The sequence below is a fragment of the Xylaria bambusicola genome (genome assembly GCF_022495145.1).
Source record: "Xylaria bambusicola strain CBS 139988 unplaced genomic scaffold F5B22scaffold_43, whole genome shotgun sequence".
NCBI lineage: Eukaryota > Fungi > Ascomycota > Sordariomycetes > Xylariales > Xylariaceae > Xylaria > Xylaria bambusicola.
In genome coordinates, this window is record NW_025953596.1 from 76,189 (window position 1) to 98,857 (window position 22,669).

At 49.9% G+C, this 22,669-nt stretch overlaps 7 protein-coding genes across 7 annotated transcripts; 5 read left to right on the top strand and 2 right to left on the bottom strand.

The window, feature by feature from the left end:
* Positions 1-429: 429 nt before the first annotated feature.
* On the top strand, positions 430-2,363 carry F5B22DRAFT_638329 (heterokaryon incompatibility protein-domain-containing protein; the record flags this gene model as incomplete). The annotated part of the gene is made up of 3 exons (XM_047977571.1): positions 430-849; positions 1,018-1,305; positions 1,425-2,363. The coding sequence occupies 3 exons, from the start codon at positions 430-432 to the stop codon at positions 2,361-2,363; spliced, it is 1,647 nt and encodes a 548-aa protein (XP_047827905.1).
* A 2,559-nt stretch (positions 2,364-4,922) lies between these two features.
* F5B22DRAFT_374500 (signal recognition particle protein) lies at positions 4,923-6,810 on the top strand. The gene is made up of 2 exons (XM_047971192.1): positions 4,923-5,176; positions 5,275-6,810. The coding sequence occupies exons 1-2, from the start codon at positions 5,099-5,101 to the stop codon at positions 6,754-6,756; spliced, it is 1,560 nt and encodes a 519-aa protein (XP_047827906.1). The 5' UTR covers positions 4,923-5,098; the 3' UTR covers positions 6,757-6,810.
* A 235-nt stretch (positions 6,811-7,045) lies between these two features.
* Positions 7,046-10,467, bottom strand: F5B22DRAFT_374551 (uncharacterized protein). The gene has a single exon (XM_047971193.1). The coding sequence runs from the start codon at positions 10,094-10,096 to the stop codon at positions 7,406-7,408; it is 2,691 nt and encodes an 896-aa protein (XP_047827907.1). The 5' UTR covers positions 10,097-10,467; the 3' UTR covers positions 7,046-7,405.
* Positions 10,468-12,193: 1,726 nt separating this feature from the next.
* Positions 12,194-13,959, top strand: F5B22DRAFT_374561 (phosphatidic acid phosphatase type 2/haloperoxidase). Its single transcript, XM_047971194.1, has 3 exons — positions 12,194-12,513; positions 12,567-13,194; positions 13,315-13,959. The coding sequence occupies exons 1-3, from the start codon at positions 12,328-12,330 to the stop codon at positions 13,629-13,631; spliced, it is 1,131 nt and encodes a 376-aa protein (XP_047827908.1). The 5' UTR covers positions 12,194-12,327; the 3' UTR covers positions 13,632-13,959.
* A 167-nt stretch (positions 13,960-14,126) lies between these two features.
* On the top strand, positions 14,127-15,913 carry F5B22DRAFT_618677 (putative xylanase 18). The gene has a single exon (XM_047975719.1). It carries the CDS (start codon positions 14,500-14,502, stop codon positions 15,553-15,555), a length of 1,056 nt encoding a protein of 351 aa, XP_047827909.1. The 5' UTR covers positions 14,127-14,499; the 3' UTR covers positions 15,556-15,913.
* Positions 15,914-16,096: 183 nt separating this feature from the next.
* F5B22DRAFT_658734 (uncharacterized protein) lies at positions 16,097-16,651 on the top strand (the record flags this gene model as incomplete). The annotated part of the gene is made up of 1 exon (XM_047980142.1): positions 16,097-16,651. One exon carries the CDS (start codon positions 16,097-16,099, stop codon positions 16,649-16,651), a length of 555 nt encoding a protein of 184 aa, XP_047827910.1.
* Positions 16,652-17,060: 409 nt separating this feature from the next.
* F5B22DRAFT_649446 (P-loop containing nucleoside triphosphate hydrolase protein) lies at positions 17,061-22,270 on the bottom strand (the record flags this gene model as incomplete). The annotated part of the gene is made up of 16 exons (XM_047979173.1): positions 17,061-17,292; positions 17,349-17,750; positions 17,807-18,367; positions 18,420-18,561; positions 18,612-18,676; positions 18,736-18,858; positions 18,906-19,029; positions 19,087-19,428; positions 19,481-19,643; positions 19,696-20,441; positions 20,494-20,727; positions 20,786-21,068; positions 21,128-21,354; positions 21,405-21,930; positions 21,986-22,116; positions 22,183-22,270. 16 exons carry the CDS (start codon positions 22,268-22,270, stop codon positions 17,061-17,063), a joined length of 4,389 nt encoding a protein of 1,462 aa, XP_047827911.1.
* Between the last annotated feature and the right edge of the window lie 399 nt (positions 22,271-22,669).

The window sequence follows — 22,669 nt, forward strand, 5'->3', positions numbered from 1 at the left end:
AAAGTCTAGTGCTCGTCAACACAACCTTGGTCCGCATTTGCTGATCAAATCTGCCTTGTCTAGCTTAGATTTATAGCATCTGCTCACTTAGGGCCGACTCTGTAGAACATCAAGCATGTATTCGATGTGCAAACAAGGCAGATCTGGCGCTCATGACTCCCCTGGAGATACCCTAATCGCCCGTGTGAAACATCAGTGAGAGGAATATTGGTCAAAATACCAGAACTGGAGTGTCCTGTGTGCCGTGATGAACGAATCAAATTGCTACGAGGCTGTGATTCAGAATCACAAGATACCACACAAACTTGCCTCGTTCGCAGCAACGCTGCCGTCTCCTTGCACAGGAGGTTTTCTCCTCTTCTCCCTTCATATCAAACATCTCGATGTTGAGCTTATTGTTTCGAGATGAGGGCGTCAAAGTTAGATATCATGGAGTCTTTCAAAGGAGTATCCCCTCATCGCCCACTCGACAAGCACGGAAAGGAGATCCGCATCGTAAGACTCCTACCGAATACCTTCAGCGCACCAATCGAATGCGAACTCGAACACATCATCCTCGAGCCAGGAGCCGACTACGAAGCAATATCATACTGCTGGGGAGACGCCTCGCTCACGCACCCGATTCTCCTCGATGGCGTTTCATACCCCATCACCCTCACCCTCCTAGACGGATTGAAATACCTACGCCACACAACGTCGCCACGCAAGCTCTGGATCGACAGCCTCTGCATCAACCAAACCGACCTCGCCGAACGCAGCCGCGAAATCCTCCGCATGCGCGAGATATACAAGCTCGCGAAAAGCGTGGTGATCTGGCTAGGCGACTACGCCCCCTTCACCCGACTCCACGTAAAGCGCATCTTCGACTACGTGGCGAAGCTAGCGTCCTGCAGCAACGACGAACAAGACGCGGCGCTGATCCGGGCCACGGGGTACGACGAGCTGTGGCATATGCACAGCGAGCTGCGCGACTTCGTCGGCACGCGGAAGTGGTTCGGCCGGATCTGGGTTCTGCAGGAAATCGCTGTGCGGCCAAGGCCGTATGTGAAGGATCTCGCGACGTCTCCGGAGCTGGTGTGTGGAGATCTGGTCTTGCCGTTTGCGTACCTGAGGGCTGTGGATGAGTATTGGGTTACGAATACTGAGGATAAGAGGATTGGATTGCCGCCGATTTGTCCGTCGCTGGATCGGATGCGTGTTATTTGGTACGGGCATCAGAGTATCCTTTCGGATGGGGAGTCTTCGAGTTTGGCGCAGCGGCTTGCGTGGATACTTGCTCTGGTATCTGCGAGGTTTCATGCCACAGTACGCATTTCCTTGCTCGGATGCTTGGCGAGACTACTTAGAGATTCTTGCGTTTTAGGCTCGAAAAGATTATGTGATTTCTTGTTCAAAGCAGTGGTCTAATGTCCCAGTTCTTCTAGGATCAGCACGATATCGTATACGGGACCCTCGGTCTCCTCGAGGCGGAGTCATTGCCGACAGAACTAATGCCGGATTACAGCAAAAGTCCTAATGAGGTGCTGATAGAATGTGCATCTTATATCATATCAAACTCTCAGATCCTCACTATTCTTCAGTATAACTCAATGAAAACCAAAGGTCTTCCGACGTGGGTGCCCGATTGGCGACATGATTCCTGGTGTCCCATTGTGCTTGGAGCAGAGGCTCCAGAGGGATGTCATTGTCGCATTATACGGGAGATCGCGGCTCTCGAAGTGGATATTGTGGCTATCACTGAAGTATCTCTCGTTGGCCCACGTCTTACGTATAGAGACTCGGCGGAGTCTCTCGGGAACGTCTGGTCAAATTTTTTGTTAGATGCCGAAGATAGTTTAGGTAAGATCGAGAACGAAGTCTGGGGATATAGCAGCTTTGGGAAAGCCTTGTGGAAATTGCTATTAGTTTTCGACCTCAGTCGACAAGATTTACACGAGCCCGGTTGGCACCTTGGAGTTGCTGAGGAGGTCCCGCCCCTTTTCTTCCGAGAAGCTAGGGTGTCAGCCACAACGCGACGACTACAAAGCTGTTTGATAGAAGAAGCTTTAATGTCGATAGGAGCTTCAATTGCCGATAAATACGTGTTCCGCGGCATTGACGACTCACTTGGTATCATGTGTCAGCCCAACGTGCGGCCGAATGAGCACGATATGATATGTACAATCAAAGGATCTTACGGCGATTTTGTTCTCCGAGAATATCTGGATGGATATAAGATCATTGGGAGATGTGAGAGAAACAGACGGGGCAACTTTACTATTGGCGATATTGGAATACACCGGTGGGCTGGGACCACCCATTTGTATGCTTTCTATGAAAGACTCTGGAGTGATAGTGACGATCGTCAAATACTACTTTATTAGATTATGCACTCCATCAGAAAAGGGAGCTCTTCGCTATGCAGAGAGTATTGTGTATTGAGAGCTGCGTATACGAAAAAGAGTCCAGGTGAATAATAGCAGGGAGTCTTGGTAGGATATTGCTCTTGAATTCAACAAAAGAGTACTTTCGGTTAGCGAGTCTTTACTTACTTGCTATTGGACACTTTTCCTTCTCTTCTTCGCCTGATATAGCCTAGCAAAAGGGTCCGCTGACATTTTAGCTGATCTGTTCAATGTTCCTACTCTAGGCCATAATCGAACTTCCTATCCCCTTGATGCCGCGGATCTTTACCACATCTCTGGTGAATTGCCTTCTTCAAATCTCTAGCACAATCTGACTGTAACATCAAATCTGGCGGCTGCTGAGCTACGTAATCTCTCATGGATGAGATTTTAGATAGGCCAGAATCCCCTCCTTTGGGGTGCATGTATTTCCGTGGTGACAATCTCATCTTCTCAAAGTCTAACGTGGATGATTGACTTGAACTTTTAGGTGTGCTCACAAATCGATCACCAGCTTTCGAGGATTCATGCCAGTTCTGATTGCGTCTCTTGTCTTTAGGTGCAGGAGATTCCCTTGAACACGAGATATGATTCGACTCTGTCTCATGATGATATTCCCCATGTGTTCTATCACAGGCACGCGCGGAACCGGGATGGGGTCTGTGAGTTCGAGAATCAGGCCTTGGCTTGATTACTTCTTCACTATTACGTGTATGGCCGTGCATCGAAGGTTTCTCTATGTTCAGCCCTGGAAAACACGTTGAGTCGGAGAATAGGCCTGCAATGGGAGCGAGAGAGATTTCTTACCATTACGACACCTATCTCTAGACTCACTGAATTGGGCCATAAGGGTTGACAGATCATCAGCTGTGCCTTCTTCGTGTCAATGCTGATGGTGGTGACAAAAGTCTGTCCCAGGAGTGTTGGCTCAGGGCAAGAATGGTATCAGTGCTGCGGTTTCAATTGGCGAGTATAGGTATCGAGTTCACCGTGCTGATACATTCAGAATCCCATAGGGAAGATGGAGGCTTTTCTGTCGACTATGAATATGTAGGGTATGAATGCTGATGTCTAGAGTGGCCCGCTCAGGCCGAGTAAAGGCTGATCGTTTCAACATGAGGTCAAAGGGACAATGGCATTGGCATTAGATGAGGAAGGAAGATCCAAACTGAGAGGTGCCTTCCTATTTTTGACGCAAAATGGGACTACCAAGTCCATGGAAGGAACGGTCGTTCGGGTTTGTTGGGAAACATCTGTTTATTCGGGTCTTCATCTAGACATCTACCTACCTCCTATGTAGGCAGGATAAGTCCCGAGATACTACAGCGCAAGTACCCTAAATCAACCCAAGAAGTTTCTCGTCAGCTCATGTTTCTATTTAGAGGCCAACGAGTAAGTTGATGAATTCCAATGACATTATCATCGAGATGTCGTATCAACCCCTTAAAGTAAGGTGCATTATGGTTCTCCATCTCAGGCTATGCTGTCCCTTCTCCGCCGGCGATTGTTCTCTCGCAAGTACATCCCGACGAAGAAAACAAAATTGCTTTATACCAACTGACTAGCAAGCCATCTGTGATGGGCTGAATTGGTATCTATCTCTAGAACCCTGATGCTCTGATAGCCCACGACTCCTCAATCGCCTGGAATCTATCTTCCCGGGTCCGAGTTCTTGTCAAAGTTTGCTAGTCACACAACATGCAGAGGGAAAACAGAAGAACCCATTCAACAGGTACCATATAAGCAAGTAATGGTATGGAGCATTCAGTACTGGCAGATTCGAGTTGATAGGGGTGGGTATGAGAACAACTGGGGACGAGCACATATCGAACCTTAGCCCAACAAAAGTGAGCATACAATATCCTACAAATTGTGACAGCCAACTCGATTATAATTCCCAGATATCGATGAGAGCTTCCAGTGCAAATTGTGAGTGACAGCTCTGCCTTTACTCGATTCCCAGTTCGCCGTCACGGTTTGCAGCGGTCAAAGCCGATTAATACCGACCTGCCTACCTTCCCATCACACGTAAGCGCTATAGGACATTACCTGCGTGTTAAGTAGACGGAGGTAGCAAAGATAAATACGCCTTATATATATGCATAGCAGAATCAAGAAAATTAAGCTTGTGTGGCAGGTTTCTCGCATTAGACATATCAATACTAGACGTCCACTTAAGAAGTTGCATTGTCAGAGGCTGCTCCACCTATAATTATGAGGCTCATCTTACGCGAATCAAAGGCCGTAGAGATATAAATTGATAAATTAGCCATTCGACACCAAAAGGAATTTATTCATATAATATGATGCTCAAGATTCATCAGATGCTGAGCGTTCTCGAAGATCTCGCCTTACCCCTATCCGCTCTGCTGGCCCCCGGAATACGGGGCAGCACTAATGGGCGACGATAGGCGGCGACCTTAGGGGGCGACGTTAGGGCATTGGCCCCACAATTTCCGCTGCTAATAGGCGCCGGAGAAACTAAAGATCCAGCTATTTGTCGCCCCAAGCTGGGAGCTGAGGATTGGATACCTGTCGCACTTACCACCCCGCCAAGCTAACTTTATGACATTACCTAAGATACCTTACTGAACACTTCGATCCCACCCTAGATATCATCCCATACCTAGGTATCAAATTGAACTTCTGTGCGACTCACAGAAAGGGCAGAATATCACCACCGCTGCCTCTCGAACCGTCAACCAGATCTCGCTATGGTTCTTCAAGACCTCGGGCGACGCATCAGCGGCGCCTTACATGATGCCACGAGAGCCCCCAATCTCGACGAGAAGGTATGCCATCAGACCACACACCCCTGCTCCAGAAGCCGTCGCAAACCCCCGCTGTCACTGTCTTGCAGTCCACTGACATGTAGTTTCATATGGTGTAGGCCTTCAAGGCCATGCTCAACGAGATATCCGGCGCCCTCCTCGAAGCCGACGTCAATGTAAAGCTCGTGAGCCGACTCAAGAACTCCATCAGTACCACCGTCAACTTTAAGGATCTCCCACCCGCCGTCAACAAGAAGCGCCTAATCCAGAAGACCGTCTTCGATGAACTCGTTAAACTCGTCGATCCCCATGCCGAACCCTTCAAGCCCAAGAAGGGCAAGTCGAACGTCATCATGTTCGTTGGTCTACAAGGTGCCGGAAAGACCACCACATGTACCAAGCTCGCCCGCCACTACCAAGCGCGAGGCTTCCGAGCCTGTCTCGTTTGCGCCGACACATTCCGAGCCGGTGCCTTCGATCAATTAAAACAAAATGCCACAAAAGCCAAGATCCCCTACTACGGTTCCCTCACCGAGACAGATCCCGCCAAGGTGGCGCGCGAAGGTGTCGATAAGTTTAAGAAGGAGCGCTTCGAGGTCATCATCGTCGATACCTCCGGTAGGCATAGACAAGAGTCAGCCTTGTTCCAGGAGATGATGGATATCCAGGACGCTGTCAAGCCCGACGAGACGATCATGGTGCTCGACGCTTCAATAGGTCAACAAGCAGAAGCTCAAGCAAAGGCATTCAAGGAGGCTGCAGATTTTGGAGCGATTATTATTACTAAGACCGACGGTCACGCGAGCGGAGGTGGTGCCATATCCGCCGTCGCAGCTACCCATACACCGATTGTGTTCATCGGTACAGGAGAACACATGCTAGATCTGGAACGATTCGCACCACAACAGTTCGTCAACAAATTATTAGGCATGGGTGACATGGCAGGCTTAGTAGAGCACGTCCAATCGCTCAAATTAGACCAAAAGGAGACGATAAAGCACATCACAGAGGGCATATTCACAATAAGAGATCTCCGCGATCAACTCAGCAACATTATGAAAATGGGTCCCTTATCCAAGATGGCAGGGATGATTCCCGGCATGTCAAATCTACCCGGTATGGCCGGCATGGACGACGACGAGTCGAGCGCCCGGTTAAAACGCATGATCTACATATGCGACAGCATGACCGAGAAAGAACTCGACAGCGACGGCAAGATGTTCATCGAACAGCCCACGCGCATGACGCGCGTGGCCTGCGGCAGCGGCGTCAGCGTGCGCGAAGTCGAGGACCTCCTGTCGCAGCAGCGCATGATGGCCGGCATGGCGAAGAAAATGGGCGGCAGCATGAAGAACATGCAGAAGGCGCAGCAGGCCATGGGCGGCGGCAACAAAGCGCAGCAGATGGCTGCCATGCAGAAGAGGTTGCAGAGTATGGGCGGTGCGGGAGGCGGCGGTATGCCGGATATGGCGAGCCTTGCGCGCATGTTTGGAGGTGGTGCGGGTGGTGGATTGCCGGGCGGTATGGATATGCAGAAGATGATGGAGAGTATGGGCATGGGTGGTATGATGGGTGGTGGTGGAGGGCGCGGAAGACGGTGATCGCTATCGAGCGTGAAAATAAAGAAATGAGAAAAAAGAAAAATATTTCAAACTTATTAGGCTTTGTTAATGATTCATCGATGTTGCGAAGTAAGGGGCTGTGGAATTCAGCTATAGCAGGGGGCAGACAGACAGACATGGCATGGCATCGGCGTTCTTTTGGCTGGCGGCGTGTAAATTCTCAGATACGATTCGTTCATTTTTATTATACGTGATAGATATGTATGTAAGTAGGTATGTATGGAAAATGAAACTGCCGCATACATATCGGTGACGAGGATCAAATCTATCAATGAATGAATCGTTAAACTACTTTAGATAAAAACGGTATCTCATGCTACTGATAAACTAAACTATATGCTATCCATCCATTCATTTGATAAACACGATACCAATCCAATTTTAACCTCCTTTAGCTACAAATACGTAAATATGTAAATATGTTCTTCTCCTCAGCGGGATGCGATTTAAAGGGGATAAATGTTCTGATAAGATCCATGCAGAGATCCTAACCTAAGCCAAGCGTGCTATTCCATTCCATTCCGTGAAGATGCTAGAACCAAAACCTAATTGATGTTTGAACTGATTATATTATATACAAGTGTTGCAAGGGATGATCAGTTGAGAGAATATGATGATGTGATGGTCCTCACGCGAGCCCGTAGTCGGCTGAGTAGTCCGTCGTGTCGTACGCGTAGGCGCTCTGGTCCATGTAGGCGGATTGGTCTACGTATGCGCTTTGATCTACGTAGGCGGATTGATCCATGTACGCGCTCTGGTCAACGTATGCTGACTGGTCTATGTAGGCACTCTGATCGACGTAGGCGGATTGGTCGATATATGCGGATTGGTCTACATAGGCACTTTGGTCTATGTAGGCGCTCTGATCTACGTACGCGCTTTGATCAATGTAGGCGCTTTGGTCAATATACGCAGACTGATCGATCGTCGCGCTCTGGTCGATGTAGGCGCTCTGATCCACGTACGCTGACTGATCCACGGCCACACTCTGATCGATATACGCATTCTGGTTCATCGTCGCGCTCTGGTCTACGTACGTGCTTTGATCGACGGCGATGTTCTGGTTCGTGTATCCGCTTTGGTCGATGTATGACGATTGGTCGATGCTCGCGTTCTGGTTCACATAGGAGCTTTGGTCGATTGCTGTGCTCTGGTCTATGTAGACGTTTTGATTCACGATGGTTTGCTCTGGTGCTAGGGCGGTGCCGGGGACTTCTCTTGTGCTTTCTGTTGGTGCGGTGGCTGTTTCTGACGCGTAGGCTTGTTGCTCTGTAGCTGTGGTGTTCGTGGTAGCTGATTCGTAGCCGTATGCTTGATTAGCTGTGCCGCTTGTCGATTCGTATGCGTACGCTTGGCTTGTCGTCCCTCCTGCCGATTCATAGGCGTAGGACTGGCTTGTTGCACCGCTAGCGCTCGCATCCGTCGTAGTTGCGTAAGCGGATGTATCGGCGGCGGTTGCGTGGCTTGTGGATGCCCCGTATGTGCTCGACTCAGCGGCGCCGAAGTTTTGTGTCGCTGCTCCGTCTGTAGCTGTGTGGGAGTTTCCGCCGGTGTATCCTGAAGGGTCTGTGCCCATTGCTTGAGAGTTCATCCCTGGGTACCCGGAAGGATCTGTACCTGTCGCATTCATCCCGTTCATGTTCATCCCATTTGCATTAGTCCCGTTCGGATCAGCACCGGCACCTGGGAGTTCTCGACTTGCAGCGCCTGGTTGAGCATGCGGTTCCTGTCCTGCTGCTCCTGCTGCTCCGTGTCCGCCCGTTTGTCCACCGTGGTCATACGCAGCGGCACCCGCACCTACACCGGCTGCAGCAGCGCCACCGTAGGCCGCACCGTGAGCTCCGGCACCCTCGTTCTCAGGCCGCTCGGGTCGCTCAGGTGGTTCAGGACGTCCTCCCATTGGACCGCCTGCTGGGCCACCCATTGGACCTCCCATAGGGGGCCCCATCGGTGGCGGTGGTCTCTGCATCATGGGCATTGGCCCGGGGCCCATTGGCATTGGAGGCGGCGGCATCATGCCCGGAGGCATAGGTGGCCGTATCCCTGGTTGGAATGCGGGCCCCGGAAACCCAGGCCGCGGACCTAGACCTTGGCCGAGAAAAGGGGCCGCCATGGGCATCGGCTGATTGGGAACTCCCATCTGAATTGGTCGCGGTGGCATCTGGGCTCCGGGGCCCATAAGCTGTTGTTGTTGCATAGGATGTACTGCTGGAGGCGACATCATAGCTGGCTGAGCCATCGCTGGCCTTACTATGGGTTGTGCGGCTGCCGTTGAGTGTATTACGGGATGTCCTGCCGAGTGCGGTGCTGCGTGTTGGATAACCTGTACCGGCGACTGTACAACTTGGTGTGTTCCGGGGTGTATGCCCTGATGTGAATTATGATGAGCGACTTGATGTGCCGGTTGATGAGTTACAGTGTGTACTACCGAGTGCGTGCCAACCGAATGTGCCCCGGTTGAGTGTGCTGCTACTGGATGTGTGGCGGCTGGATGGGCTTGATGAACTTGGTGAGTTTGATGTGCTCCAGCATGTGTTGTGCCGGTATGCTGGCCCTCGTGCGTCTTACCACCCCCTTGAGATAACCCTACTGCCCCTGCGATTGACCCCATCTTCTGCTTCGTCCATTCTTCAATCTTGTCCTTGCCTTCGTGTGCGAGTACCGCCGTCGTCAAGCCACCTACTAACCCTACCCCTACCCCGGCCATGGGAGTCTTAGTGATCTTGCTGAAGAAGCTAGACTTTGTTTTCGCGGGTTGGGCAGTTGGCGGTGGAGGAGAATGAGTTGCGACAGTTGGGGGAGGCGCAAAAGCAGGCTTGCCATTGCTAGGGTCTGCTGGGTTATATGGCGGAATATGGAAGCTAGAGTTGTTCGCGTGTGTCGCCGGCTTATATGTCAGATGTGGTGATGGCGTGCTCACAGGTGTTTGGGCTGGTGTTGGATATGCGTTCTGCTGCAAAGACGAAGCAGGGGCAGGTTGGCCAAGCGCCTGGTTATAAGGGCCAACTGAACCATGCTGCTGTTGGTGAGCCAGCAACTTTGGGTCATGAGAAATCGGAGGTGACGGTAGGCTGTGAACTGTATGATGTTGTTGACCTTGATGAGGTCTGTTGCCGTAGCCTTGACCAATGCCAGGCGAGTTTTGTGGTAAATGGTGAGGTTGACGGGTAGTTGTCGGCTGCTGCTGGCCGATGTTCAGATTCGAGAATGCCGCGGTGAGGCCATCATTCCCAGGAGCTGAAGTCGTAGCTGTCGACGTCTGGACATAAGGCTGGCTCGTCACAGGCGGCATATAGCCGTGTGCTGCTTGGGATGTCATCTTTGAGCTTCTCACTGATTTATTTTACTTTGCCAATGCAAAGGTCTGAGAGGTTCAAAGGGCATTCCTGTCCGGTGTAGTGACCATATCCATTATAAAGGGCTGCCTCCCTGTGCGGACAGATCAACCTATTTTGCGGCTGAACGCAGTGTCACTGGTAGTCTGACACGCCTGACACGCTTCATACCGAGGGCGTGATGCCAAGCATGGTATTCCGCCGCCGCATGGAGGCATGGAGGCATGAGAGCGGCGTATGTGGCCCTCCATCTCCTTCCCACCGCTCCGGCACCGACTCTATTTGATAATACCTACTTGTCGTCTTAACATATTTCGGGTCTTTGCAGTGGCGTGACGACTAATACCCAGAGCTAAACGCATTTGCAGAGTGCCTTGCGAGGGAGTTTGCCTTCCGCTAGGGGACTGCCAAGCGAAGGCGTCCAGCCTAGACTTTCAGCTTAATGCACAATACCGAGACTAGGGATAGGTTCTGTCAGCTTTTCTGGGACACCATGTGATGTGCGATTGAGGGTAAACGACCATGATTATCTGTATACATTCAGTATTTGATCCTAGATACTCACATCATCAAGGGTAGGTAGGTAGGAAGTTCCCTCACTTCCAGGTCTTTCGAAAGACCGTCACCAAGCACCCTTCTTCTTGACTAGAACTTCTCAGGCATCTCACACAGCTTCGTGCGCACACCTATAAGGCTATGAGAAGGAGAACCAGCCAATCTTCCAAGTAAGACATTTCGAGACGGTAATACTTGGTGTACGTAAGTAATTCGAGGGGTTTCATTTCGGGCTTAGAGGGTAAGTAAAGTGTCCAACCCGCGCTGCTGGTAAAAGAGGGGAAGTGGAACGAAAAAAAGACCCATTCCCCTGTCGCACCACGCAAAGCCACACACCTGCCCTGATTCAGCACCAAAAATAAGTAAGTCAAAAAGCATATCATTAAAAGCAAATCATTTGTCAAGGAAATCGAATTTTCTGGGTGAGTTCGAGCTTCTGAATCTCTGATTTCGCTCTTTTCATTATGAAAATATTTTGGGCCCTGTTACAAAACGGGCGGGACCCTTTTCGAGTGACTGTACATGTAGGGGAAGTTAACACGCACGGAACTTCCAGTTATGCTTGTTCTTGGACTAGTAAACGGAGAGACCATACCTGGTATTGATATGGGACCTTTCTGGGGATTATTTATCAGTTTATTCAGTAGGATTCCCAGCGGAAGTATGTTCATCACCTACCGTACTTCAATATTTCAGATACACCTCTAAGCTAAATATGGCTTAGCAGCCTAGGTACCTAGGTAGGTAGCCCAAAGGAGTTGTGCAGCTTCTTTCTGGTACCACTCGACGTTGCAAGACATATACATCTGCCCGTTTCATCGGCCGATATCTATGCCATCACACGCATGAACAATCACACGTCACCTACTTCAGTATTTCTCGAATCTCCATTGGTCTGGTGTCGTGTTTGAAGTTGAGAAAACCCCTGCCCAGACGATGCCGTTCTAGACAAGCCTCGCCGAGTCTGCCAAGTTTTTGGGACCCATGACGTGAGTGGGTGCAGAGTGGATGGGCCTGAGCAGAAAGTCTGGAGTCTTGGTGGACAGTGACAGCACATCTAACCCAATTCAAGCTTAGCTGGCTGACATAACTATCCTGGATATAGAGACAGCTCTATATGTAGTATCAGAGTAGTCGAGGACCGGCAGTATCAAGCTATGAAGCTTTCGATCTCGATTTGCCGTAACAGTAGGACGGAACGTCGGCAGTCGGAAAACGGCACCGCCAGACCCTATCAATACCATGTCTCGCCTGTCGTTTGGGTGAGCTGTTTGCTGTCGTGTTTCTACTTACATAGGTACTGTAAATCACCAGCGCGCTGCATCCCTTCGCTCCTCTCCAATGTGACGTCACGACTGGGCATGGGGACGCCAGAGTCGCTGTCACCGTAGCACAGGTGCGATGACGATGATGGATAAATCGTACCATGACGACCACGGCATAGTTGAGTCAAGGTAGGTAGGAAATGAGAATTATATATGTGTGCCAGCTTCTTCACCCTACTTACCGGTCGGTTCCTGTCTGCCATCCCATCAGTGCTTCTAGCGTGGCCTTCTATCTCCGAAAACAGCATCGGTGTCCACACTCGGCGACCCCTTTGGAGGATATCGTTATTTAATATCACGGCAACATCTCACTCTGCATCGTATCACCCGTAGCCATGGGCTTTTTCAATCGTCGAGGTCGCGAGGGCACCGACCACCACCATCGTGCGAACGATGTCAGAAAGAGCCGACATGTTGACCACACTTACAGCATGGCCAGTCGCCCAAGCTTTGGTCAGTGGCTGAAGGTCACTTGGCTTGATATACTAACCTTTGTAATCATGGGTGTCATTGGCTTGGGTGTAAGTTTGACACCAAGTATATCCTATTTGTGTCAGAAGCTAAATACTCCTAGATTTACGAAGCACCGCCAGCGCCCACACGGTCATTCGCAGTCACCTTTCCTTCCGATGGTGAGGTTGTATACCCGGAGTTCGCATACCCCTTGCGGAAGGAAATCATCCCAATCTGGTTGGCCGCATTCCTAGCCGCTATCGTCCCCATCCTCGGCATTCTCATCATGCAAATCCGCGTCCGCTCTTTCTGGGACGTCAACAACGGCATTATCGGCCTGCTCTATTCTCTGATTGGCGCCGCTGTCTTCCAGGTCTTCATCAAATTCCTCATCGGTGGTCTCCGCCCTCACTTCCTCGATGCCTGCAAGCCCGACATCAGTCTAGCTAGGAACGGTCCCGGTGTCGAAGGTTCGCCATACAATGCCGCCGGATTCAACCAGCTCTACTATACACGTGAGATCTGTACTGGGGACCCCAAGGAGATCAACGACTCACTCGAATCGTTCCCTTCGGGACATTCCACCGCTGCCTTTGCAGGCTTTGTATACCTCTATCTGTACCTCAACGCTAAGCTCAAGGTTTTCTCAAACTATCACGCTGCGATGTGGAAGATGATCATGATCTATATCCCCATCCTTGGCGCCGTTCTTATTGCGGGAGCGCTTACTATAGATGAGTACCACAACTGTAAGTCACGCTCTTACACCCTGCCTCGACCCCTTTGTAGGGAAACTTATTTCTTCCGGCGCGCTCTCGTATCTTATACTGTAAACGGGCAATTAAAATAGCTAATACATTCACTTGCAGGGTACGATGTGGTCGCTGGAGCAATTATTGGCACTGTGATGGCATTTTCATCATACCGCATGTGCTACGCTGCCATCTGGGATTGGCGCTTCAACCACGTTCCTCTGAACCGTAGCCAGGCTTGCCGATACACCCATGACGGTGAGCTCATGGACGCCATGTGGACGCGGAAAGCTGGCTGGGGAACGGGCTCGTCATCCTACGGCGATAAGTACAATGGCTATGATAATGGCATGTATAGTTCTGGTGCTGCGGGTCCCGGTATCCCTCGCAAGGCAGTGCCCAATAACCAACGCCGGGCAGACGACATTGTCTAAGCTAACTATCGAATCCTGTTGAACAGGTGACGGCAATGGAGACATTGGACAAGCAATGATTTAATTTTTAATGCTAGCTTCAATGCTGATATACTTATTGTTACTGTTCATAATACTCCAAACGCGTTGGGAATTTGGCGTTGGTTTAGGCGGCAATTTTTACGAAGGCTCGTGGAAAGATGGCGACGCGAAAGTGAAAACGCGCGCATGAACGAGATCATGAATTAATACCCAGTAGAGGCCTTACGAGCTTTCCTACTCAATCAAATGTTTACTCATTTTACGCACAATTGCATGCCATTGTCAGAGACTATGACGCTTCCAAAGCTTTCATCCGGGATTGAATCATTGGAGCGCATATACAGCTCCGTTTACCGTTACCCTCATTCACCGTATCCCTATAGAGCTCCCCGCATTTGCCAAGTCTCTTTCCATGGGGTTGTTGACAAGTTTACTTAGAGATACGATGGTCTTGCAGCGTCACGTTCCCCGCATGAGATGCCCCAGATTCTGCCTAGAACAGCTCTTTTGCCCGGAGAGAGCTACCCCGGGTATTTCCCCACAAGTCATCTTTCACGATACCTCCTATAGACGGGGATCATTCCAGAAAATGGAGTAATTGTTGTTTTAAGTAAGAAGGTAGCCGATGCGACAGGAACACGAATATGAAGTCAACGACACTCCACGCGTATGGATCATCCGAATCGGGGCTGCCTCCCGAAGGAGACGATAATATCGGCACATGATCTTCCACCTTGACCGCACGTACCCACGGGGATATAAGTAAAGGCTGGGTGGGAACCTGCACATGAGATTCAGTCGAGCTGCAGTGCAGGTAGTTGAGCCAACTTTATAAATTCTGCCCAAAATGCGTCTCGCCGCCATATCAATACTCTTAGGGTGTCTACACGCAGCCGCAAGCGCCGTGCCTCGACCAAGGCCACTTGTGCCAAAGTCCGCGGCAGCCGACGCCTACACAGGCTACGCATTCGCGTATTTCACCGGGAATTCCCGAGCCGGCGAGAACATCCATCTCGCCGCGAGCAATGGCAACAACGCGCTCAACTGGGTCGAACTCAACAACGGACAACCAGTCCTCACATCCACGGCCGGCACGAAAGGTCTCCGCGACCCGTTCATTCTGCGCTCGCAGGACGGGTCGAAGTTCTTCCTCCTTGCGACGGATCTCTCGATCGGATCAGGCACATCCTGGGATGCCGCAGTGCGCAAGGGAAGTCGATATCTGGAGATCTGGGAGACGACAGACCTGGTTACTTGGTCTGCGCAGCGACATGTCCTAGTATCTCCTGCGAATGCAGGGAATACGTGGGCGCCGGAAGCGTACTACGACGATAGTATTGGGAAATACGTCGTCTTCTGGGCGTCTTCACTGTACGCCGAGAACGACCCGAATCACACGGGCCGATCGTACCATCGCATGATGTACGCGACCACGAGCGATTTCAAGACGTTCAGCGCGGCGCAGATATGGCAGGACGCAGGGGACTCGCGGATCGATTCTACGGTCATCGAGTATGATGGCGTGTATTACCGCTTTACGAAGGACGAAGGCCGTGTCACGGGGTGCGCGGATATCATACAGGAAAGCAGCGCGTCGCTGACGGCGCAGCTGGGTTCGTGGAAGTCGATCTCGTCGTGCATTGGGAAGAACGCGGGCACGAGGGCCGTGGAGGGTCCGACGGTTTTCAAAGCGAACCCGGGCGATGTCAATGGGGATAAGTTCTATCTATTTGTGGATGAGTATTCCGGGCGCGGGTATATTCCGCTTGAGACGGCGGATATTGCGAGGCCGAGCTGGAAGGTCTCGCGCTCATTCAAGCTGCCTGCTAGTCCGCGGCATGGGACTGTGATTCCGATTACGGCTGCTGAGTTGGCGCGGATTAATTCGGCGTATAGGAAGTGAGTACGAGACAATGATAGCAGTATGTCATTCAGAAAAGATCGTTTCTACCATATTGACACAAATGGTCGCGTCAAGAATATTAAACTCTCTTTAATTAACATGTCATGTAACCCCGTGCAGCTGATAGCAAGGCGCAGCTACAATAGCTGATTCAGCTGCATAGCAGCACAAAGGAAACGTGACGTAGAGTCTGCGACATGCTTCGAGCTGCTACCCCTTTTTTTCTTTGTTCAACACTCATATTGTTCGAGCTCCCAATTTTCTCAATGGGCTCTTGTTTCTTCTAGCTAGGTTTATGCTATATAGAAGCGATTATAAAGCTGAATGCTAAAGGCACGAAACAATGTGCTTGAAATCTCTTAGAGGCAATGTGATATCTCATTACTTAAGACTCGAAAGTAGCGAGAATAGGTGAAGCTTAAAATCTCGCCTCTATCCCGCGAGTAATCATCAGGTTATATCATCATTACCATTATCAGTTAATATATACAACTTCATACCCCTCTTATCCTCACCTCATTAACCCCCCAATCCACGAAAAATGCCACTCGGAATAACCGCCTTCGACTTATCTCCAGCAGAGAAACACGCCGTGATCGGACAAATACGATCTCTGGTCCTAGGCGCAGGAGCCCTAATCGCACGAGCCAAGAAACATCGCAACCCTTCACCCCACGATTTCATCGAGGCATTGGACCTCGTAAACCGGGCCCTAGTCCTCGCCACAGACGAAGACGCATGTGATCCCTCCCTCGCTCCCCTGGCGACGTGTTTCTTATATAAAGGACATATCCATCTCGCGCTGGGCAATTTCCAAGAAGCCCATGCGGCGTACACGGAAGCTGCTTCTTCATCGGAGAGGAGGCGGTTCACGGATACTGAGACCTCGAGAGATGAAGCTAGACGCTTACTGAATAATTGGGACGATACGATGAAGAGCGCACAAAGGGATAGCGGATATGAGAGTGAGGCCGGGGGCCCTGGCGAGAGATTCGTGCATACTGCGGGCCATGGGATCGTGTTGTCTGGGACGATACGCCCGGGGCCGGGAAAGCGTCCTGTTTTTAAGACGGTTCCGAAAGATCATGATAAGTAAGTTCTTGCCCTGCTTTCAACCTTGTCTCACCCTCATTTACAGTATTAAAAATGAGAGCTAATCAGTCAATAGAACTAAACCAGTGTTTCCCAGGCCTAGGCTAGTATGTAGAGAGATAGAAACCCTTATCTTGAAGTCTCCGATAATGAGGCTTTAGATAAAGTGAGAGATATATGAGAATCTATACAATGGAAGTTTGATTTTTGAGGAATCTTTTGACTAGATAGATTAGTGCGTAGCTGATAGAGCGGGTAATTGACACCTGATTGAAGAGGCTTCTATTTAGAGTTCACTTTAAAAACTGTGTAGTATCGTAGCTGTCAGCTAGGAGTACTCGTGAAAGTATGTCCATTATTTTATGTGTTCTAGTTTAGTCCATTTGCAATTCCGAGCTCTCTGGCCTGTGGTATCAGAATCCTTCCTGCCCAGTAGATCCATAGTACATCTTAGCGAAGCGGCTGGACGGGTTATTAAGCAGCTCAGTCGGATGTCCAGTCTCAACAAGCGACCCCTGGTCTAACACTAGAATATGATCAAAGTCCAATAGGCTCGACAGCCGATGAGCAATCATGATGATCGTGTGTTCTTTAAACTCGTTGCGGATAACATCTTGCATTTGGGCGTCTGTCTTGGCATCCACACTGTACATCGTTAGCCGATCATTCATCGTTCTCCCAAGCTTAATGTCAGGACATACCTGCTGGTAGGCTCATCGAGAATCAACACCTTTCCAGGCTTAAGGATAGCTCGCGCAAGGCAGAACAGCTGGCGTTGACCATGGGATAGAGAATCCGCGTCAATGCAGGTATCGAGGACCTCCTTCGTATCTGGGTTGTTGCCCCCAGCTTTATTGCGCAGTATGTCCCAGAGTTTTACTTTTTCCAGCGCGACTGAGATGCCCTCATCGCTGGAGGCCCCTAGAGGGTCGATGTTGGATCGAATGGATGCTGGAAATAGGAAGGGGTCTTGCGTAAGCGTGATGATGTGCTCACGGACTACAGAGCCTGCGAGGGTGGCCAAGTCGACATTGTCGATGAGAATTCTTCCGCCTTTGATCTCGATCATGCGAAGGATAGCTTGTACCGTTGAACTCTTCCCACTAATTAGGATCACATTAGCTAGTTTCTTGTACTGTCTGGACGCAGCGCAACTCACCTCCCGGTTCTCCCAATAATCCCAACCCTCTGGCCACCTCTAATGGAGAAGCTAACATTCTTAAGAATTCGAGGGCTGTTATCTTCATAGCTAGCTGATACAGAATCAAATTTTAGAGCGCCGTGTTGTGGCCAATCCAACGGAGGTTGGCTAGATTCCTCCGCAGTTGATTCACAGGGTGTGTGTTCTGAGAAATCTTTAATCCGCGCAATAGCGCCAAGGGAAGTTTCCAGCAGAGTCCAGAATTGCACCAAGGATGTAAGCGCATGGGAAAGACTTGTGAGTTGAACAAGGGCGATGCCCAAGAAGCCGGGGTTGACCTTAGAGCGCAGAGCGACGGCCAAGCCGACCAAGAGGACTGCAAGTCCTGCGACGACAAGGTCAAGGACTAAGACTAGCCATCGCTGTATGCACAGCAATAGGTAGAAGGGTTTCTGTGACTGGTCGAGCAGTTTGTTTGTTTTGTCTGTGTACGCTCCAGTCCATCCGAATGCGCGAATGGTCACTATACCGCTCAAGGACTCGATGAAATGGGAGAATAAAGGAGCGCTTGTCTCAAGTCTAGGGTAAAGATTAGCTAGCGGTGATAGCTTGTGGTGTAAACGCAACTTACTCTAGCAAACGCAACTGTCTCGATGTGCGGAGATAGAACCGTTGTATGAGATACAAGACGAAAATGACGAATGGCAAAACAGCAGCAGAGTATCCCACTGCCGTTGCCGCTAGCACCGTCGCAACTATGCACTGTCCGGTTTCTAATAGTGTTAGCTTGATACTGTAAGGTGAAAGTAAATGAACTACTTACGAAAGGCAACATTGGTAATGGCCCCAGGCAAGGTCATATCTGCAAGCCGAAGGTCTTGACTGAACCTGGAGGGCAGCTAACGTTAGGATAATTACAATGGAAGCAGAGCCGACACTCATCATACCTGTTTACCAATACTCCTGTTTCCGTCTGTGCAAGGAAAGACATAGGCGCGTTTAGAGCTGCCTTTAAAATGGAACTGTGAAGGTGCTTTCCTCCATTGGGCGTTATGTCGACATACAGGTACCTAGTAACACATCAGCAGTGGTCTGAAAGCTAGATCAGTCTACTTACGCGATCGAGGAAACCAATCCGACTATCTCAGCAACGCTGAAAGCGGCGAAGATACCGAGCCAATATCCGAGACGAGGAGGACCCCCTTGCTCATTGCTTTGTGCCCACCAATTCAACCAGACGGCTGTAGAGATATTAGCTATGAATCGTGATTTTAAGAAGGGGGGAGAAGCGAGCTTACTCTGTACACCATACGCTGCTTCATTGACGGTAACGAAGGCAAGAAAAATGAGAAGTTTCCATCGACCCAGCGCAGCTGTGTAATACTTGTATGTTGCCCAGTCTCCCGTCCGGCGGCTTCCGTCTTGCTCCTGCGTTGCAACCGGCGCGTTTTGAGAGCCCGTGATATCTTGATTTGCTGGCGAGGGCTCGTGGTCTACTTTTGTTGAAGATTGCAGATTATTGATCTTGAGACTATGGACATAGCATCCTGGGACGTTCAGCTCAGAGAATGTTCCCTGTTCAACAATCTTTCCGCTTTCGTTCATAGCAAGAATCAAGTCTGCTTCAGGCAATAGTTTGACTAGAAACTCCTAAGTAAGAAAAAAAACATCACCAAAGGAGCAGAGCCTTACTAGAGTGAGTTGCCAGTATCGCTGTAGTGCCGATTTTCCTGAACAGGCCGTTCTTCCCAAATACTCCCCTAAACACAGCCTCTTCTGTCGCTGCGTCCAAGCCACTAAAGACATCGTCGAGGATGGCGATTGGTTTTCGAGAATAGACTGCTCTTGCGATGGACTAGAATAGAACTTTAGTGAAGCCATCAGTGATGGTTGCTGCTGCAACTTACTATGCGTTGCTTCTGACCTCCGCTAAGCTTGACCCCTTTACTTCCAACAACAGTCAAGTCCCCGTGAGATAGCCTGCTGATGTCAATGTTGAGTGAACAAGCATTTACGACAGATAGATACCAGCGCTCATCATATTCCGACTCGCCAATTATGTTGGCTCTGATGCTCCCACTTATCAGCCACGGTGTTTGGTCGCAGAAAGCGACACGTGAGCGCAGATTAGCTATGTGCCCACTGTGGTATGGTGTTTCCTTCAGGATTCCTTTGAGGAAGGTAGACTTGCCACAACCCACGGGGCCAGTGAGAACGGTGAGGTGGGTTTTGGAAGACTCGATTCGCACCGTGGACTCGGAGACAAGATGCGGTGACGACTGGGACCATCCAAAGCTTGCGTTCTCGAGTGATACGTTGACTGACCCTATCCGCTGCGGGGCCGAGCCTAATTCGATACCAGCTGAGCTAGGACCATGATCGCTAGAGATTGCATAGTCTGTATTCAAAAGCGACTGGTGCTTTCTGTCCGCTGTGTCGTTGAGAAAGGCTTGAATTCGTTGAAAGCAACCCAACGCGCCCCATCCCTGTGGAATTGCGGTCAAAATGCTGGACAGGGGCATAGACACGAGTGATATAAGCGCAAGTGAAGAGATAGCTTGCGAAACAGATAGCGAATCGGTGCCATTGATATGTGCGACGATTGCGTAGGCTCCGAAAAGGAGAACCTTGGCAAGAATTTCGGGAGCATTGACTGTCAATGGTGTTAGTGCGGCATGCTTAAGTAGGTCAGAGTAAGTGCAAACCAATAGATATGTAATAAGCTTGAACCTGTCGGTACTTTTTCGATTTTGCAATCTCATCGTCTCGAAGGTTTTGGATCGTATCGAACATGTGTCTTGTTAGGCCCAGCATTTTGACATTCTTCATGGAACCAAGGATTTCCGATGTGAAATTGATACGTGTCTGGATATACTCAAGCCATGTCTTCTGGGTCTTGGAGACTTTGTTGGCGATTTGTCCGGATAACAGTGTTCCAGCTAAAAGTTCCAGTTTAGAATCTGCCCGAATTACGAGGTTGTTGGGTTATGGAGGTACCGATGGACAATATGAGAAGGACAACGAATACAGCGCCAAGCTGAAGATAAAGTAGATAAGTAGCGATGGCGAGCTGAAGAAACGCAGGTACCGTCTCAACAAGAAGATAGTGAAACGTTTCGGCAATTCTCTGTACATCTGTTCCCATCAAGGTGACAGCTGCTGAATCATTCAAATTCGTCACCTGGGTTCTCAGCATCTTTCGATATATAATGGAGATGAGGCCGCCGCGCATCATCGTCATTAGTCGATAGGTAAGATGGGATGCCCATCCCATCGTGACCTAAGCAAATTACGTCAGAGCTGGTACTAAAATAAGTTGGCCTAGAATGTACAACTTACTGCAAGGCCTATATATACCAAGGCGAAGGCACCTATCAGACCGTAGCCAATGTCATTGTTGTTCTCAGATTGTGTATTTTGTACGAAACTCACAGCCTCTCGGATTAGGAATGGCTGCGATAGACTGAGTGCGACGTAAGCGAGTTTGGGGAAGACGATCAATAGAACGTCCCATCGAAAGGTTAGAACCGTAGCTAAGGCTAGCGCATGTGTTCTCTTCTGATTGCCTATCAGACGTTAATAACCTTCCAGGTTCACTGACTTGGCTTTAACCTACACTTCTCCCATTGTCTTGTTAGATCCTCTGCCAACACCTGCGAGTCTAGCTTCTCGCTAATGGATGGCAGATCAGTGAGAGAGAGCACCTTTCTAAACCCAGACAGAAGAAGCGAGTTGAGCCATATAAATAATCCGCGACTAAATGGCCCGCTTGTACTTTCAGGAGGGTATTCGTGATACCCGTCTTTCAAAAGCCGCCGTTTCTCGATCGCTTCCAGGGAGAGTAGTGCGATTTTGACCGTAAGCGAAGCCGTTAGAGTCGCAGCTATGCCATCGGCGTCCTGTAGAAGCCATTGCGTCCTCACCCGAGCAATGTCTAGAAAGGTTGTGAAGAGGAGATAGAAGGTTATGATGAAAGACGGTCTGATAGACTTGGAATGTTCCAAGTGAGATAGCAGCGCAAGCGATAGCCCAGAAGTCAGCGATAATGTCGTAGAAGCAATGGAAACGGAGCTCCTAAGCTCTGGCTTCGCCCATTGTACCAAAAGCGCAAGTTGAAGACTAACATAAGCTGCTATAGTTACCTAAATCATACTAAGTATCCTTTCCTAGATGGTGAAAGTGCCTTTGTCATCATACCAGTTTAGCAGCATATAAGGTATCCTTCCGGGCTATGATCCGTCGTCGAAACAGCGCAAAGGTGCGGAAAGGGGCAAGGAGCAGGAAGACGGCAGCAGGCAAGATTGCCAAGATCAGTTCTTCGAAGTGAACTGTGATGGGCTCGCTCAGATTAGTCAAGGTTAGATCTAGAACTGCATCCAAGCCAATTCACGCACCTGTGAAGTCGAAGCCCCCCCGACAACCATCCTGAACACCCGGCCCAAAGGACCTATCCCCGCAAAGGAGTATCTTGGTTGAGTCCATTATTGGCCAGTGAAGTCGCAGAGAGTGGCGTCAGCGAAGCCGACTTGACCTCATAGACTTCGCTGTGACGACCTTATGCCTCAGGTCCCTTGTTAAGTCCTAGATCATCGGCACTTTGCCTCGGTTCGATGCGAACTTCGCTAAAGCTCGTGCGCGCGTCCAACAATAAATACTACCTAGGTAACTTAGTAGAACACAGCCTAGCCTAAGAGAGATAGGGTTCCAAGCAACCGGTAGGCGGCGTATCGAGCCTAGAACAGGGGTTGGACTTCTCTACCTGCTTCATAAGGTTAGACTGTAACTACTTACTAAAGACTGCAAAGAGACCAAAGCGGCGAGCGACCGCGCATCAGGCCGCGCACCATAAGCTTGGACAGACTTGGAGTCCAGGTGAAATGA